Source organism: Xenopus tropicalis, chromosome 6, assembly GCF_000004195.4.
Source record: "Xenopus tropicalis strain Nigerian chromosome 6, UCB_Xtro_10.0, whole genome shotgun sequence".
Classification (NCBI taxonomy): Eukaryota; Metazoa; Chordata; class Amphibia; order Anura; family Pipidae; genus Xenopus; species Xenopus tropicalis.
This window is the reverse complement of record NC_030682.2, coordinates 146,967,371-146,986,667: the sequence shown is the minus strand read 5'-3', so window position 1 is coordinate 146,986,667 and position 19,297 is coordinate 146,967,371. Positions and strand designations below refer to the sequence as shown.

At 42.0% G+C, this 19,297-nt stretch overlaps 1 protein-coding gene across 5 annotated transcripts in view; it reads right to left on the bottom strand.

Moving 5' to 3' along the window:
- Positions 1 to 12,257: 12,257 nt before the first annotated feature.
- Positions 12,258 to 19,297, bottom strand: part of slc45a4 (solute carrier family 45 member 4) — a 72,769-nt gene continuing 65,729 nt past the window's right edge. For all 5 annotated transcript variants that reach the window (XM_004915023.4, XM_031903804.1, XM_004915024.4 and 2 more), the window contains exons 4-8: positions 17,775 to 17,954; positions 16,361 to 17,430; positions 16,181 to 16,280; positions 14,042 to 14,253; positions 12,258 to 12,828 (exon numbers count right to left, since the gene is read on the bottom strand). In XM_004915023.4, coding sequence (XP_004915080.1) covers positions 12,463 to 12,828; positions 14,042 to 14,253; positions 16,181 to 16,280; positions 16,361 to 17,430; positions 17,775 to 17,954 — 1,928 coding nt within the window. In that variant the 3' untranslated portion in view covers positions 12,258 to 12,462. The remainder of the gene's footprint in view (positions 12,829 to 14,041; positions 14,254 to 16,180; positions 16,281 to 16,360; positions 17,431 to 17,774; positions 17,955 to 19,297) is intronic.

Genomic DNA, 19,297 nt, shown 5'->3' with positions numbered 1-19,297 from the left:
GGCTGACGGCGCTCTGCTGCCCCCTCTGTCCGAGAACAGTTGTTGCAGGAGGTTCTTCCCAACCCGCCCCCTACCGTCCTGCTTTATTGTATATTTCGGCCGTGTTGGTGTTCAACCAGACAAATACACCGCTTGCCTGTGTGCCCTACACCCGCATCACATAGTTCTTTGTATTTTTCAACTGCAACTTACCAAAAATATTCTACTCTTCATAAAACTGAATTTATGTAACACTTCGTATGTGGCGCCAATATGATCTTGCTCTGTTTGCACAGCAGAAATGCCCCTGTGGCCCTTGGGCTGTTGTTTCCCCTCAACAGAAAGCTGTAGTTCAACAACAGCTAGAGGGGCTGCGGGCTGCATCTCCCCGCTGTATATACTGACATATCTAACAATACACATTAGGCTTAATAATATATTCTTTGTACTATGTTTGCAACCCCCTCAAAGGGGCCTCGTTCGTTTTAAAGGCCCAGGGGGCAATTGCCCTTTCTGCCCTAGTCTAAAGCCAGCCCTGGGAATATACTCATGTTATATGAGCTTTATGAGAATACATTTATCAGCTGGGTAAGTAACGAAGGAAAGCAGCAGTTTCTATTGAACATCACGGCCGCAGCTGCTCTGTGGGTTAATAAGTACTCTATTACCTATAGTATAGTCTATGGGAAGTAAGGGGTTAAATTATTTCCATATTTATATATAAAGGCACAGAATTATTAGGTTTTGAATAACATGAGTTATTACGTGCTCAGACCTTGCCCCCACTACTGCCCCACCCATACTTATACATACAAACTGTATACTTTCTATTTCTTATTTTTCCATTCAGCCCCTCTCCTATTCATATTCCAGCATCTTATTCCAACCACTGCCTGGTTGCTAGAGTGACTTGCACCCTAGCAACCAGATAACTGCTGAAATTCCGAACTGGAGAGCTAAGTAATTCAAAAACCACAGAAAATAAAAATACAAATTGTCTCCTACTACACAATATAGAGACAGTGGAGACAGTCGGAGAAAGCCGTTCATCGATATGGAAGAGATCTCTATGGAAACCTGATGCCGCAGAAAGCTTAAAGCTTTGATTGCAATTTGGGCTGGAATGGTTTGTTTTTGACATCTTGCCCACTATCGGGAAACTCCATACCCCCTATGTAATAAAAAGGCACTAAGTTTGCCCAGGTGATGTAACTCATAGCAACTAATAAAATGTCTGCTTTCAAACAGGTGACCATTAAATGCTACCTGCTAATTGGTTGCTATGGGTTACTGCTCCTGGGCAAACTTAGTGCCTTTTATTACACAACCCCAAGAGCAAAACTCTATCCAACTGATTCCACGTAGTGGCCCAGCTATTCACAATACAGGTATCGGGCCCCTTATCCGGAAACCCATTATCCAGAAAGTTCCGAATTATGGAAAGGCCATCTGCCATAGGCTCCATTTTAATCAAATAATTCACATTTTTTTTAAATGGTTTCCATTTTCACTCTAATAATAAAACATTACCTTGTATTAAATTAATCCTTATTGGACTCAAAACAATCCTATTGGGTTTAATTACTGTTTAAATAATTTTATTAGCAGACTTAAGGTAGGGGATCCGAATTACAGAAAGACCCCTTATCCGGAAAACCCCAGGTCCCAAGCATTCTGGATAATGGGTCCCATACCTGTAGTATATAATGGAGGGCCACATTACAATACATTGATGTTATCCAAAGGCCTCAGTGAGGGTCCTGAGCAGCCGGGGGGCCGCCATACCCAAGACTGTAATGTGCAGCATGAAAAGTATTGATGCATTATTACTTGGAGTAGATACTGGGTATTAAGGCTAATAATAAAGGGTAAATGAATATATTTGGGAACTGCCAATAAACTTTCCATGATAAAAGGATTGAAATGGAATCTTCGGGCTTCAACAGAAAAAGAAGCAAAGTATAAGCTTTTTATTGTTAGGAAATTAGTCGCCCGGGGTAGGGCAGATTTATCAGGGGCAACTGATTTTAGGCTATATTTATAGTTTTCAATATTTATCTTTACAGTTTGACATTTGTATTTTTGCCTGGTTGCTACACCAAGGGACAGTAGCAATGAGATAACAGTGTAAATGCCAGAATGCAAAGCTACAGTAGAAAAGAAAAGGTGCAATTGCAGTTTATATTAGAGTGTAAGCTCCTATAATACATTTGTACATGACAGCAAGTCATGATCTGTACAATATCCCTGTATAATGAAGATACCAGGCCCCTATCCCCCATCACCAATACCTTTTCTCCACCCCATGTCTCAATCAGACTCTCCCAAAATAAGGACACAACCTGGTGCCTTTACCCCCTACAGTACTGCACCCCAGGCCCACTGCACAGTAAGCATTAAAGGAGCACTACAGAGGAGTGGAACCCCCTAACCACAGCACAACCCACCTAAACTAAAATAATCACTCTTGATATTTCAAAGCTGCAAACCAAATTCTTCTACTCCCCACTCTTTGTGTGCCTATCTACACTAACTACAAAAAAAAAATCTAAAAATAAAGCGCTTAAAAAGAACTAAGAGACAGTATGACAGACAGGGTGTTTATTGTAAGACGGTCTTTGTTGGTCAGTGTCTGTGTCCTGTATATATAATACACAAGAGCCAAGAATTATCTATAAATTATAATCCTTATAATATACATTTGGGTCATTTCCTTATAAACGATATCCTTATAAACGATATCCTTATAAACGATGCTTAGTGATGTCATCAGTTATAATCAGAGCTTAGTGATGTTATTTTTGACACGTGACCCACTAAAGCTTGTACAGGTATGGGGTCCGTTATCCGGAAACCCGATATCCAGAAAGATTCTAACTATGGAAAGCCCGTCTCCCATAGACTCCATTTTAATCAAATAATTAAATTTTCCTTTTCTCTGTAATAATAAAACAGAACATTGTACTTGATTCCATCTAAGATATAATTAATCCTTATTGGATGCAAAATAATTATTGGGTTTAATTAATGTTTTATTGATTTTTTTACTAGACTTAAGATATGGAGATCCAAATTACGGAAATACTCCTTATCCGGAATATACTTGCTCCCGAGCATTCTGGATAACGGGTCCTATACCTGTATACTATAATAAATATGAGGCTATTAGAAGTCACCTCTAGTTCTGTGACCTGTATAAAAGCACAAGGACTCGTCCCTTTATATGGTCATGGAACCCCTCGGGGACTTATAATATCCCTATATGTTACAATAGGGGGTACTTTATTCACTATATATTATAAGGAACCCCTCGGGGGCTTATAATATCCCTATATGTTACAATAGGGGGCACTTTATTCACTATATATTATAAGGAACTCCTCGGGGGGTTATAATATCCCTATTTGTTACAATAGGGGTACTTTATTCATGCATCATAATAAATAACGTACCTCCAGCTGTAAAATATGAGGATATTAGTAGTCACCTTGGAGTTCTAGGACCATATAAAGGCACAGGGCCAATCCTTATATTTCACAATAGGGGGGTATATTATTCACTATATATTTCTACTAACCCTCCAGCTCCTACTGACCTATCCATGTAGTTGGTGGGGATGTTAATCACATGTTGCTGTATTTAAGTGGCATTAGGGCAGCTGAGACCTTATACATCACTAGCATCATTTAAAGTGAAAGCTACATTGGTTTTGCCTTCCCCGGCCTGCCATGCAATCCCTCCTCTGTGCGGCTGTGAGTACGGGGGGAGCGTTCATGCAGCCGCCCCCACATGCGCGTATATATAGGTTACTAATGCACCATGCGTTCCCTGCATTACACAGCGCTGGAGTATCTTGCAGCTTGGCTAGAAAATGCGAGACATTAAAATATTTCCTAAAGCAGCACTTTATAATAATAGGATTATAAAGGAGGCACTGACAGAAGCACTTTGTACATAGTAACTAACATGGCTTAAGGGATGATAGCCCAAAACTAGTTTAAGGGAGCCTTACATTCCCAAAAACATTCAGCGCCACTCTCCATTTATAGCAACGCCCACTTCCACATTTTGGACCAATAGAACTTTTTAATAGCACTATGCCCCACCCCAACCTTATCCCTCATACAGGAACAAGAAATTATATTATTCCTTATTTTCATTTATATATGATATATTATATTTATAATATTGGGGGGGGATTGACATTTTAAAAGTCTTGATAATGAACTAATTTGCCCAAATGGAAGACATAGAAAAAGATGCAGGACCTTACTGTTACATGGTGCAGGTATAGCTATTGGGCCATACAGGCTGATTCATCATTTCAGTTTACCATCTCTCCCTATTAACCCCCCACTGCTACTATAGGCACCATCTCTCCCTACTATACCTGCTATCCCACAGCCCCAGTCCCTTCCCAGAGGCTATTATCCCCCCACTGCTACTATAGGCACCATCTCTCCCTACTATACCTGCTATCCCACAGCCCCAGTCCCTTCCCAGAGGCTATTATCCCCCCACTGCTACTATAGGCACCATCTCTCCCTACTATACCTGCTATCCCACAGCCCCAGTCCCTTCCCAGAGGCTATTATCCCCCCACTGCTACTATAGGCACCATCTCTCCCTACTATACCTGCTATCCCACAGCCCCAGTCCCTTCCCAGAGGCTATTATCCCCCACTGCTACTATAGGCACCATCTCTCCCTACTATACCTACTATCCCACAGCCCCAGTCCCTTCCCAGAGGCTATTATCCCCCCCACTGCTACTATAGGCACCATCTCTCCCTACTATACCTGCTATCCCACAGCCCCAGTCCCTTCCCAGAGGCTATTATCCCCCCCACTGCTACTATAGGCACCATCTCTCCCTACTATACCTGCTATCCCACAGCCCCAGTCCCTTCCCAGAGGCTATTATCCCCCCACTGCTACTATAGGCACCATCTCTCCCTACTATACCTGCTATGCCACAGCCCCAATCCCTTCCCAGAGGCTATTATCCCCCCACTGCTACTATAGGCACCATCTCTCCCTACTATACCTGCTATCCCACAGCCCCAGTCCCTTCCCAGAGGCTATTATCCCCCACTGCTACTATAGGCACCATCTCTCCCTACTATACCTGCTATCCCACAGCCCCAGTCCCTTCCCAGAGGCTATTATCCCCCTCTGCTACTATAGGCACCATCTCTTCCTATTATACCTGCTATCCCACAGCCCTAGTCCCTTCCCAGAGGCTATTATCCCCCCACTGCTACTATAGGCACCATCTCTCCCTACTATACCTGCTATCCCACAGCCCCAGTCCCTTCCCAGAGGCTATTATCCCCCCACTGCTACTATAGGCACCATCTCTCCCTACTATACCTGCTATCCCACAGCCCCAGTCCCTTCCCAGAGGCTATTATCCCCCCACTGCTACTATAGGCACCATCTCTCCCTACTATACCTGCTATCCCACAGCCCCAGTCCCTTCCCAGAGGCTATTATCCCCCCACTGCTACTATAGGCACCATCTCTCCCTACTATACATGCTATCCCACAGCCCCAGTCCCTTCCCAGAGGCTATTATCCCCCCACTGCTACTATAGGCACCATCTCTCCCTACTATACCTGCTATCCCACAGCCCCAGTCCCTTCCCAGAGGCTATTATCCCCCCACTGCTACTATAGGCACCATCTCTCCCTACTATACATGCTATCCCACAGCCCCAGTCCCTTCCCAGAGGCTATTATCCCCCCACTGCTACTATAGGCACCATCTCTCCCTACTATACCTGCTATCCCACAGCCCCAGTCCCTTCCCAGAGGCTATTATCCCCCCACTGCTACTATAGGCACCATCTCTCCCTACTATACCTGCTATCCCACAGCCCCAGTCCCTTCCCAGAGGCTATTATCCCCCCACTGCTACTATAGGCACCAGACACTAGCTTGGAGTATTCACTATTTATTAGCTCAGTAAGGTCCAGTTAGCGCAGGAGTAATGTGCATTTTTATAAAATTCCCACAAAGGACAAGTTCAGATGTGCGGCTTGATAAATGTAATCACCATGCCACGTTAATAGCTTTCCTTTACTGAGGTCTAAAGCTTTATCAGTAGTAATGCTAATTGTCATAACATGCAAATAACATTCCTATAAATGAATAAATACAAAAGAGTATCCTTTTTTTATCATCATTTCTAATTCTTGCAATTAGCATTAGCAGCTAACTAAAGTCATTTCACTTTAAGTGCAGATATAGTGCACCGAGCATCAAGGCAAACTGCAAATACCATGGAACAAGTCAGAATATCAGTAACATACGGCATATTTAAGACAAACATTTCTTCAACATTCATTCAAGTACGAGCGTTTTTCCATGAGCACATAGACTTGTATGAGATCTCTCTGCTCTTGTAAAAGGCAGTCGTTATAAGGAAAAACTCAATGAATATAGCTTATTATTGCAGTATTGGCATTAAACCTTATTGTTCTAACACACAGAGTCAATGTGGGGACCTTAAGAGATTTTTTTCAAGTCAGAGAACACACAATAGCTATGAATTACCTGGAACTATACGCTAATTAACAGCTTTAATATGATGCCATTGGTTAAAATTAGCGGTCAGTGATGTCCCCTGTGTCACATGACTAATTAAAACTTTTGCATTATAAGAAAAAAGGTACCCTCTGTTGTAAAAATACAAGGATATTCTGTGTGCTCGACTTGTATTCTAATATGGTCATGGGATTCCTAGGTGATTTAATATCCTTATATTTTACTATATGGGGTACTTGTGCCTTTATATGGGCCCAGTGACTGCTAATGTCCTTATCATTTACAGTAGGGGGTACATTATCCCATATAATACATGAGTGATACTCAGAGTTCCCTGTATAACTCAGCCTGCAGCCTTGTGCCTTTATATGGGCACAGAACCCCTCAGTGACTGCTAATATCCTTATCATATACAGTAGGGGGTACATTATCCCATATAATACATGAGTGATACTCAGAGTTCCCTGTATAACTCAGCCTGCAGCCTTGTGCCTTTATATGGGCACAGAACCCCTCAGTGACTGCTAATATCCTTATCATTTACAGTAGGGGGTTCATTATCTCTTATAATACATGAGTGATACTCAGAGTTCCCTGTATAACTCAGCCTGCAGCCTTGTGCCTTTATATGGGGGGCACAGAACCCCTCAGTGACTGCTAATATCCTTATCATTTACAGTAGGGGGTACATTATCCCTTATAATACATGAGTGATACTCAGATTTCCCTGTATAACTCAGCCTGCAGCCTTTTGCCTTTATATGGGCACAGAACCCCTCAGTGACTGCTATCCTTATCATTTACAGTAGGGGGTACATTATCCCTTATAATACATGAGTGATAGTCAGAGTTCCCTGTATAACTCAGCCTGCAGCCTTGTGCCTTTATATGGGCACAGAACCCCTCAGTGACTGCTAATATCCTTATCATTTACAGTAGGGGGTACATTATCCCTTATAATACATGAGTGATACTCAGAGTTCCCTGTATAACTCAGCCTGCAGCCTTGTGCCTTTATATGGGCACAGAACCCCTCAGTGACTGCTAATATCCTTATCATTTACAGTAGGGGGTACATTATCCCTTATAATACACGAGTGATACTCAGAGTTCCCTGTATAACTCAGCCTGCAGCCTTGTGCCTTTATATGGGCACAGAACCCCTCAGTGACTGCTAATATCCTTATCATTTACAGTAGGGGGTACATTATCCCTTATAATACATGAGTGATACTCAGAGTTCCCTGTATAACTCAGCCTGCAGCCTTGTGCCTTTATATGGGCACAGAACCCCTCAGTGACTGCTAATATCCTTATCATTTACAGTAGGGGGTACATTATCCCTTATAATACACGAGTGATACTCAGAGTTCCCTGCCATAGTCTATATAGGTTTATATGCTCTATAAAGGCAAAAGACTGAAAGATACCGATTCCAGCTGCACATTTTTTCAGAATACCCACATCTATCCCATATTTTGAGGTCAACTACACCTAAATCTCACAAATATTTCTGCCGCTTCCCTGCATTTTCTTGTTTAAGGTAAATCAGTGTGGGATCCTACTGGAGATATATCGGCACCCTATCAGTAAATAAAAAAATAGAAAGGTAGATAAAGATGATTGTCATGTGAGCCAATTAGAGGGTCTCCAGCAGATAGGGGCTTAGCAACATCATAAAGGTGCCTGTAGTGTCCCAGTCTGGCATCAAAGTGTAATAACTAATTGTGAATTACGTGCCTACACGTTAGCTTACAAGACTCTAACACTGACTTTACAGTGACAGCCCCAAATGAGCATTTGAAATTAGACTGAATATTCTAAAGCTCTGATTGGTTACTTGCTGTAGCCTATGAATATTCTAAAGCTCTGATTGGTTACTTGCTGTAGCCTATGAATATTCTAAAGCTCTGATTGGTTACTTGCTGTAGCCTATGAATATTCTAAAGCTCTGATTGGTTACTTGCTGTAGCCTATGAATATTCTAAAGCTCTGATTGGTTACTTGCTGTAGCCTATGAATATTCTAAAGCTCTGATTGGTTACTTGCTGTAGCCTATGAATATTCTAAAGCTCTGATTGGTTACTTGCTGTAGCCTATGAATATTCTAAAGCTCTGATTGGTTACTTGCTGTAGCCTATGAATATTCTAAAGCTATGATTGGTTACTTGCTATAGCCTATGAATATTCTAAAGCTCTGATTGGTTACTTGCTGTAGCCTTATGGATATATACAATTGATTACAATATGTGATTGTACCCCGGTCAAAGCATCTAAAACCACTTTGCGAGATAAAGTAACTCCTTACTAGAACATGAGAAGGCAACAAGACATTTCCTGGTTGATTTATTATTTTAGCTCCCATTATGCAAGAGCGGAAGCCATCGCCCATTTGCGGCCCCAGTCTGTTCTCATTGGGCGTGCATCTGTCTAGTGATGTTGAATTTCAATATTGGAAAAAAATATAAAAGCTAAAATCAATATCACAATATTGATAGCCTTTTTTTGTATTATCTGTTAAACAGAATACTTATGATTTGTTACATGTACTGTTATCATACGACAAATCATTAGTGATAAATTACAGTATCACTTAACTGTCTCTAGTTTAGCAGGACAGGCCCAAATCTTAAAACCTAAAATGGGGTGGGGCTTACAAAAAGTGGGCAGAGCCTGTGGTAGTATAAGGGATGTGCCTAGTTACAAGTGGGCATGGCCTGCGTGAACTAGAGGTGTGGCCTAAACTCTTCAGTATTTAAAATCAGGAATGTTGGGAATTCTAAATTGATACATTAATAATATACATTTCTTTCTATAGTGTAATCCCTATAGGCCTTTCTACATAGACCTTTCTATAGTGTAATCCCTATATACCTGTAAGACTAGTACAGGTATGGGACCTGTTATCCAGAATGCTCGGGACCTGGGGTTTTCCGGATAAGGGATCTTTCCCTAATTTGGATCTCCATAACTTGAGTTTGCTAAAAAAAATCATTTAAATATTTAATAAACCCAAAAGGCTTGTTTTGCCTCTAATAAAGATTAATTATATCTTAGTTGGGATCAAGTACAGGTACTGTTTTATTATTACAGAGAAAAGGGAATCATTTAACCATGAAATAAACCCAATAGGGCTGTTCTGCCCCAATAAGGGGTAATTATATCTTAGTTGGGATCAAGTACAGGTACTGTTTTATTATTACAGAGAAAGGGTAATCATTTAACCATTAAATAAACCCAATAGGGCTGTTCTGCCCCAATAAGGGGTAATTATATCTTAGTTGGGATCAAGTACAGGTACTGTTTTATTATTACAGAGAAAAGGGAATCATTTAACCATGAAATAAACCCAATAGGGCTGTTCTGCCCCAATAAGGGGTAATTATATCTTAGTTGGGATCAAGTACAGGTACTGTTTTATTATTACAGAGAAAAGGGAATCATTTAACCATTAAATAAACCCAATAGGGCTGTTCTGCCCCAATAAGGGGTAATTATATCTTAGTTGGGATCAAGTACAGGTACTGTTTTATTATTACAGAGAAAAGGGAATCATTTAACCATTTAATAAACCCAATAGGGCTGTTCTGCCCCAATAAGGGGTAATTATATCTTAGTTGGGATCAAGTACAGGTACTGTTTTATTATTACAGAGAAAAGGGAATCATTTAACCATTAAATAAACCCAATAGGGCTGTTCTGCCCCAATAAGGGGTAATTATATCTTAGTTGGGATCAAGTACAGGTACTGTTTTATTATTACAGAGAAAAGGGAATCATTTAACCATGAAATAAACCCAATAGGGCTGTTCTGCCCCAATAAGGGGTAATTATATCTTAGTTGGGATCAAGTACAGGTACTGTTTTATTATTACAGAGAAAGGGGAATCATTTAACCATTAAATAAACCCAATAGGGCTGTTCTGCCCCCAATAAGGGGTAATTATATCTTAGTTGGGATCAAGTACAGGTACTGTTTTATTATTACAGAGAAAAGGGAATCATTTAACCATTAAATAAACCCAATAGGGCTGTTCTGCCCCCAATAAGGGGTAATTATATCTTAGTTGGGATCAAGTACAGGTACTGTTTTATTATTAAAGAGAAAAAGGAAATCATTTTTAAACCTTTATTTGCTTATAATGGAGTCTATAGCCTTTCCGTAATTCTGAACTTTCTGGATAACAGGTTTCCGGATAAGGGATCCCATACCTGTACTGATATATGAACCCCAGTCTGTAAAGGTCCAAAACTGATTTGTTGGGAGACCCAGGAGCCTTTTTGACCCTTGAGAACAGGCGGAATTAATACTTATTTCAGATAAACCATCACACTAATGTGGCATATGCTGAACAAGCCAAAGAGGCAGAACAGCTAAGAGCCCCCAAGTATCCAGAGCACAATGTGAAAAGCAAATAAAGTGAACTTATCTTTACCCTTTGCCAAAAACAATAGCAGAACATTTTCATTTGTACAGCATTAATCTTAAACGCAGCATATGAAACCTTGCTCTCTGTGCAAACCTCTATGGGGGTCCTGTAAGCCCCTGCTGGTATATTTGATTGTTTATTCAGAAAAAGGCATTGGGGAAAAATGTATTGCTGGATCCGTCCATACATTTTCATGGTCTCACTGATGCTCATTTATTTCTGCAGAGGATTTTTTAATATTTAAGGACTCTGAACCACCAACCATTACCCCCCACACCCAATTCACCACAAATAGATCCTCCCTATCACTGAGATGAGAAAGCGTATTGCTATAAAGTTTAGTGACCCCTAGCGGATCTGAGTGCACACTAAAGGGGGTTGTCAGTGATACATTGTAGAACATTCATTTCTGGCTAGATGATTTATTGTGGCGCTGTTACATGGCTGCCCTATTGGGAAAACTGCCCATTGGCCACAAGTGGTAAGAAGTGGTACTGCAGTCTGCATTCTACAACCCTGGGTTTCTGTAATCAAAGCCAAGGAGAGTTCTACAACCTAAATGATACAAGCCCTTTAGTTGGCACCTTTTCACTGCGTAGTGATATGGGATCGATTTGTTAGACGTTAAAAAGCGAGTTATTTGTATGTTCCAAAAATTAGAGGCCTAGGAAGCGTGTTACACAAACAAAATAGCAAATGTGCCTTTAACCTTGGCGACAGCAATTAGCAATGAAGATGACTCCTAAGACAACAAGAACTACCATACTGATACAGGTATAGGACCCATTATCCAGAATGCTTGGGACCAAGGGTATTCCGGATAAGGGGTCTCTCCGTAATTTGGATCTCCATACCTTAAGTCTACTAAAAAAAAATCAATAAAACATTAATTAAACCCAATAGGATTGTTTTGCATCCAATAAGGATTATTTATATCTTAGTTGGGATCAATTACAAGGTACTGATTTATTATTACAGAGAAAAAGGAAATCAGTTTTAAAATTCTGAATTATTTGATTAAAATGGAGTCTATGGGAGACGGGCTTTCCGTAATTCGATCTTTCTGGATAACGGGTTTCCGGATAAGGGGTCCGATACCTGTATTAGAAAGAGTCAAACTCGACTGGTGTAGAGGTTTTGTTTTCCGAAGAGCAAAGCTGAAACACAAGCCTAATGTATGGGGAATTGTGTGGGCTGTGACCTAGAGGAACAAGAAAGATGCGGCATTTTCAGCTAAAAGGTGAATTTTCGATACCTCGATGCTTGTCTTAAGAGTAAACATGCAGCATGAAACCTCCATTTGCATTGCAGAATATAAAAACAGTGATTTTTTATTTTGAATTTATAATTTGGATATGATTGTAAGGTTCAATACCGGGCATTTTACCAAACGCAGCCGATGTGTGACACAATGGCGACGCGACTCTCGTAGATCTTCGTAGATCCCGGCCCCTTGGGCAATTTGGCTGCTTGGAATGGGGAAAATGTCGGACAAACCTGCAGCTCAAACGGCAGATTCACTTTCGACACCTTTAGAAGCTGTGGTTACTTTGTGGGTGAGTTTCAAGACAGGCGGCTTTTCGGGATCCACTCCATTGGTGACCGGAGTCGCCGGCGGGTTCTGCTTTTTCTGGTCGTCTTTAGACTCGTCTGGGACTTCGGGGTAGATAACCAAGAAGGCCGCAGTTAGGAAACCCAAGAAGGATCCAACTGATGCCACCAAGGGTATCACCCTTACCGTCCCAACGGCATCGACCACCCCGCCTAGAGCAGAGGCCACTAGGATCTGTGAGATATAAACCTGGCAGGACAGGATAGCGCAGTCTATGCCGAAGCCTCGCTTTGAATTCCCAGGGCTGTGATGTATATACTGCAAGAGAGATGGGAGTCATGGGAATGGGATCAGCAATTTCATCAACAATCACTAATTAAAAAATGATTTCCAGTGTGTATGTGTAATAAATAATCAGCGGGCAACTTCAGCTATAATCAAACAGATGGATTCTCAGTACATTAGTGTTTAATTAATTGACACGATTGTCAAGGCAGAACAATATGTTCATTGCTATCAGCACAACACCATTCTGTGCTATGGGGGTGTTAGAGGTCAGGGAACTATTGGCAGAATGCATTGCATGTAATCTGGGGCCCTATTGACGTAGAACTGCTCTTTTGTACTCTGGGGTAAGTGCTTATTTGTGCCCTGGGTACCCCTGGAACTATAGCAGGGTGACTGTTACCCCAATGTTTCTATATATCTGTAACCTTGTTATGGGCTAAGGGGGCCCAGCCTGAAGGCCAGTTAGGGGGGGATTTGGGGTGAGAGCTTATTTGTACCCTGGGTACCCCTGGAACTATAGCGGGGTGACTGTTACCCCAATGTTTCTATATATCTGTAACCTTGTTATGGGCTAAGGGGGCCCAGCCTGAAGGCCAGTTAGGGGGGATTTGGGGTGAATGCTTATTTGTGCCCTGGGTACCCCTGGAACTATAGCAGGGTGACTGTTACCCCAATGTTTCTATATATCTGTAACCTTGTTATGGGCTAAGGGGGCCCAGCCTGAAGGCCAGTTAGGGGGGGATTTGGGGTGAGAGCTTATTTGTGCCCTGGGTACCCCTGGAACTATAGCGGGGTGACTGTTACCCCAATGTTTCTATATATCTGTAACCTTGTTATGGGCTAAGGGGGCCCAGCCTGAAGGCCAGTTAGGGGGGGATTTGGGGTGAGTGCTTATTTGTGCCCTGGTTACCCCTGGAACTATAGCGGGGTGACTGTTACCCCAATGTTTCTATATATCTGTAACCTTGTTATGGGCTAAGGGGGCCCAGCCTGAAGGCCAGTTAGGGGGGGATTTGGGGTGAGTGCTTATTTGCGCCCTGGGTACCCCTGGAACTATAGCGGGGTGACTGTTACCCCAATGTTTCTATATATCTGTAACCTTGTTATGGGCTAAGGGGGCCCAGCCTGAAGGCCAGTTAGGGGGGGATTTGGGGTGAGTGCTTATTTGTGCCCTGGGTACAAATTATTTTTAAAAAAACCTTTACGCATAAAGATATAAAAAGTCCTATTTCTTCCTACTCACCTCTTTAATTTCATGGTACTGGCCAAGGAGCGCATAAGGGCAGTAGGAGATACTCATGGACACAATTCCCATGGTGCTAATCATGATCATGGAGACGTAGACATTAGGAAAGATGGACATGACTGCAGTACCAATAGAAAATCCCAGGGTTCCCAGAATGTAGATCACCTTGATGCTCAAGTCATAATTATCCAGGTATTTCTGTAACAAAGCTGAAGAGACACAACAATGTAAAGGAATGCCTCTCCCACAAGCCAGTTCTACCCACAGAACTGGACTGGAACTGGAATGAACTTCCTTCAGTATAAACAATAATAAAAAATGGACGCAAATTAGCTAATTACTAGATTATTTTATCATCTGCACAATGGAATGCCGGTTTAATTACAATAACCCATTCTGCCCACTTCTCCTCTGATTATCATCAGTAATCCCACACTAGGCCGTGTAACAGGCACCACTGAGTTATATAAGAATATTTTGTTATATTGCCGGGAAAATCAGTTTCAGGCCTCAAAACGTCTTGACTGGCTCGGCGGCGCAGACATGGTATTTATTCACCATCGAGAATCAAGAAAGCGAAAGGCTGCACATCTGCTAAGGCTTATCTCCGAGCGGGCGATGCCCTTTCTATTTAATTAGTGGGCCACATGATACGCTCGTTTCACGTATTCTGCGCCAGTGTTTGGGACATAACAAAGTTTTCATTGATATTCGCTCCGCTAATTAAACGCACATTTCCAAAGACTGCAGATCGGTGTCTGACGGCAGAAGGCATTAGCAATTACATTTATTCTGAGTACAGGCACAGAGGTCTGGTTCTAATGGGTCTGGTTCTAATGGGTATCACTAACAGTAACTCAGTACGGAACAGAAGTTGCAACGGACCAAAGTAAATCCTTAAAGATTGCATTATACTTTCTACTCTACATCTGTTTCCTAATGAGAATGTTTGTTTCTCTCGGTTAATCTAACATACAGGTATGGGATCTATTATGTGGAAAAATGTTACCCAGAAAGCTTCAATACATGGCAGTCAACACAATTTCTGACAGATTTATTATCTTTCTGTAATACTTAAACAGTATCTTGTCTGTGATGATAACTAAGCTAGCTTAGAACATGCTACTATCCCTTTAATAAGATCTCTGAGTGCCTCCCTATTGGCCTCCATACCCCCTGCCTCCCCACAGACCCCTGAAATTAACTGGTGGTGGTCTCCATTCTCATAGAAGCTGCACAGATCAAAGTCTGATGGGCTGAGGCAGGGGCGCTGCTGTCATGTGGTGAAAAATTCACCTAATTTAGTTATCAGGGGTGGCAAAAGCAACTCCTGGTAAATTTACGAGCTGAATTTCCAGGTTTTGAAACCTCTCTGCCGTAGGAAAGGTAAGCTCTGGGGGCGAGGGGGGCATGGCAGGAGGCTCAGGGGATGGAATCACCGCTGGGCTGAGGACAAACAATGCCCTATGTATTGGGACACATTAGAAACATGTAACTATCACTTCAAAGAGATTACAACATCATATTATCCTTATATCAGCTCTAGGAGCTAAATTTTCTTCATTTATTCAAAATGAATTTCAGAGAAAAAGTCAACTGGCCTTCCTACTATGAAGAAAATCACAGCTTGGGATCAGCAGCGTCGGAGTGGGCACCCAGGGGTGTATTTAGGTCTAGTTCTGCCCTAGGCACCGGACCTTAATACGCCCCTACCCCCCTCACCCCCAGCTCCATTGCCGGATTTCCTATGGTGTAGGCTGTGGGAATTGTTTTTTAAATAAAAAAAAGAATATAGGCACCCAAAGGCTGCCCCCCAAAAAGTGCCACCCTAGGCACAGGTCCTATTATAAATACAACCCTGATCTAATGGGGTCACTCTCACAACAATTAGATGTAGCCACTGCTAAGTGTAATAGGCGCCATCTAGACCAATCATTGGAAATAAGAAAGGACTGATGGAAATTGTCATTGGCTGGGGCCCACTAGAGCTGGGGTTCAACAGGAGGGAACCCTGGTACAAAAGCAGCCCAGTCCATCCCTGCGGATTAGGTTACAATACAGTTTAATGTCACATGTTTAGCAGTAACTAACATATATGGAAAAGGTTAAAGAACAACACATTGGATAAAGAAGTACCTGAGCAAACAGCAGCAGTAGCAGCATAAATCACTAATCCCCAGCATCCCATCTGAACACCGGCATTGTAGTTATGTAATTCTGTTGAATTGAACAGAGCCTGCAGAAACAAACACAAACATGGTTGGGCAGGGTCCATACATGAGAAGACCAAGGCACTCGGTATGTTGATGACTTTACCTGTGGGTCACCTTCAAAAATGACCTGTCCCATGAAATCGGTGTAGAATACAGCTTCGGCGATGATTGAAAACCAAGTCAGCAGATGGCAAACGCACAGCCTCATGAGTTCCTTGGGCATCTTCAGCATGGACAACCAGAGGAGCCTGACGGTGGTTTCAGTCTCCCCTTCCTCACTCTCTGTGTCTCCACTGGAGTTGGTGGCGCCACTCTGGTTTCTGTGCCTCTGTCTCTGCCGTTGCTTCTTCTGAATATCATAAATGTCATTCATGCTGCGTGACGACTTTATCAACAAGATGGCGTTCGCCCTTCTGAATCGATACCGGTGGGAACCAACTTTGCCGTAGTATGAGAAAGTATAAGACGGCTGCCGATAGAACATGTGCCTCCTCCGGCGCATGGAGTTGGCTGTACAAGATTGCTTCATGCCGATTGCTGTGTGTCCATTCAGGTTGTCTTTTGGTAAGTAATCACTGCCGTTGGGAACTTTGGCTTCGTTAATGTGATTATCAAGCAACATTTCCTCTTCCTTCTCGTTCTCCCTGAGGAACGCGGAGAGTCTGTTGAATTTGGATTTCATTAGTTCCTGGCTGTTGCTGCGCGGGGTGTTTGGATACGAACAGTCTTGAAAAATTGAAGGCTCAATATCACTTAAAAAGAGCAGCTCTGATTCGTAGTCTAAAGTTGCGTCAGGCACGTGCAAGACAGAGTCGCTTTTACTCCTTACTATGTCCACCTCAAGGAAGTCCAGGCTGAGGTCGTGCTCTGACTGCACTTCATCGGGGAACGTTGAGTAGGCCTCGTCCTCATTGATAACATTTAATCGGGACATGGGCGCAATGGTGCTGCTCATCTTGACGCTGGATAAGGTGTCCCCTTCATCTTCAAGACGGTCCTGCTGAGGGCTGTACTGTTCTTCTTCGATGCTGAAAAGGTGAAGCACAACGGACACCGAAAAAATAATGGCAGCAAAGAAGAACAACACTTGTTCTTGAGATTTAAACAGACTCCCAAGGAAAGTCTGAGTCCAGTCCAGTCCACCAAGCATATAGCCAATAGCTCCACCGAGGCCTAGGGGAAAAGCAAAGTGTCAACAGAAATATTGCACAATTACATGATTGGACTGTTTAAAAGATGACAATTCCCATAGTCTACAAAGCGGAGGAGGTCATTTTGCATGGGGGTTAAAATGCCCTGTTTGCCATTGCCCTTGAGCCATAACTTCTAATTCATTTTATAAACACAGTAGAAGGCCTGTATGAGGAGATTATGGTGCAATGGCCCTTTTACAACATTTACCAATTTGCCCTGGAAAATTATTACAAGATAAATGCTTATCCAGTGGCCCTTCTACTGAACGTTGTAGCTTACAGAAGCAGATGGGTCACACGGGGTAACGTAGAATGTCTACATACCGGCGGAGAAGGCGTGGATATTAAGTGCCATGTCCTGTTCCTCATTGTCGGCCACGTCAAGTAGGTAAGCGCGGATGGGTCCTTCTGTCGCATCAGCGCAAAAGTCTAACACCACAACACCCAGAACTGTCAGGACTATTCCGATGGGCTGTCTGTCCGGAACATCGCCAATTGAGAGACCTGTGTAATGGGACAATTAGGGGTTCACTGAATTTTTTTTACATGAAGGTACATAGTTTTTACATAAAGTACATAGATGTCTATATAGAAAAGATACAAAAATACAGTTATGATGGACCCATCTTGTCTAATCTTTTAGTTTTTTCCCTTTCTTATGGCTTTTGGAATATTGAAAACATTGCTCTGAATACTTTTCACTGGACTGTCCTTAAGTGGAAAACTGGAGTCAATTTTTACCAATAAAGTAAAGACTGAAGACATAAAGCAATGTATTCTGTTATAGGGGTTTTTTAATATGAAGTAAAGTGTAGCAAAATTCTATACACATATGGCATCTAATATAAAAAATGCTTGGGAACCCTGTGCCAAAAATCTACTGAGAAACTGAGATAAAAAAAAATATTATTGTTTTGGCTTTACTGTGAATCTGTGAAGAACTAAACTCAAGTGCACAACTGTATTTTTATTAGAAGAGAAAGGAGGAGTTATTATAAAATAAAGATTGCTTTAACATTGGCACTTTTCTGGTTAATAGGTTTCCAGATAATGGACCCCAAATACCTGCGCAGAAAACTATTCGCTCAGGCAAGTGACTGTAGCCTAAAAATTAGGGATGCACCGAATCACGGATTCGGTTTGGTATTCGGGCCAAATCCAGGCTTTTTTTGAAGGATTCAGTTTCGGCCGAACCAAATCCAAATCCTAAGTAGCATAAATTAGCATCTAGAAAGGGTTAAATGGTCAGGGGCAATTTTTAACCCCTTCCAAACTGCTAATTAGAATTTAGATTCGGTTCAGGATTCGGTAAAATCCATCAGGGTGGGTTTGGGGGTTCGGCTGAACCCAAAGGGGCTGATTTACTAACCCACGAATCCGACCCGAATTGGAAAAGTTCCGACTTGAAAACGAATATTTTGCGACTTTTTTCGTAGCGTTAAAACTTACGCGAAAAGTTGCGCCTTTTTCGTAGCGTTAAAACTTAAATGGTGCAAAGTTTTGCGTAAGTTTTAACGCTACGAAAAAAAGCGCAACTTTTTGCGCAAGTTTTAACGCTACGAAAAATCGCTAGATTTTACGCAACTTTCGTAATGGCTACGAAAAACTCGCGTTTTTACGCAAAAATCGTATTGGTAACGGAAAATTCGTAAAGAAGCCGAAAAAATCGCAAAAAATATGAAAAAATCGCAAAATACCGATCATTACGAAAAAAACGCAATCGGACTCATTTCGACCCGTTCGTGGGTTAGTAAATGTGCCCCAAAAAGTGGGTTTGGTGCATCCCTACTAAAAATAATTGTTGGTGAGGCAATTAGAAAGAATAAATTGGAAATAAATGACAAATG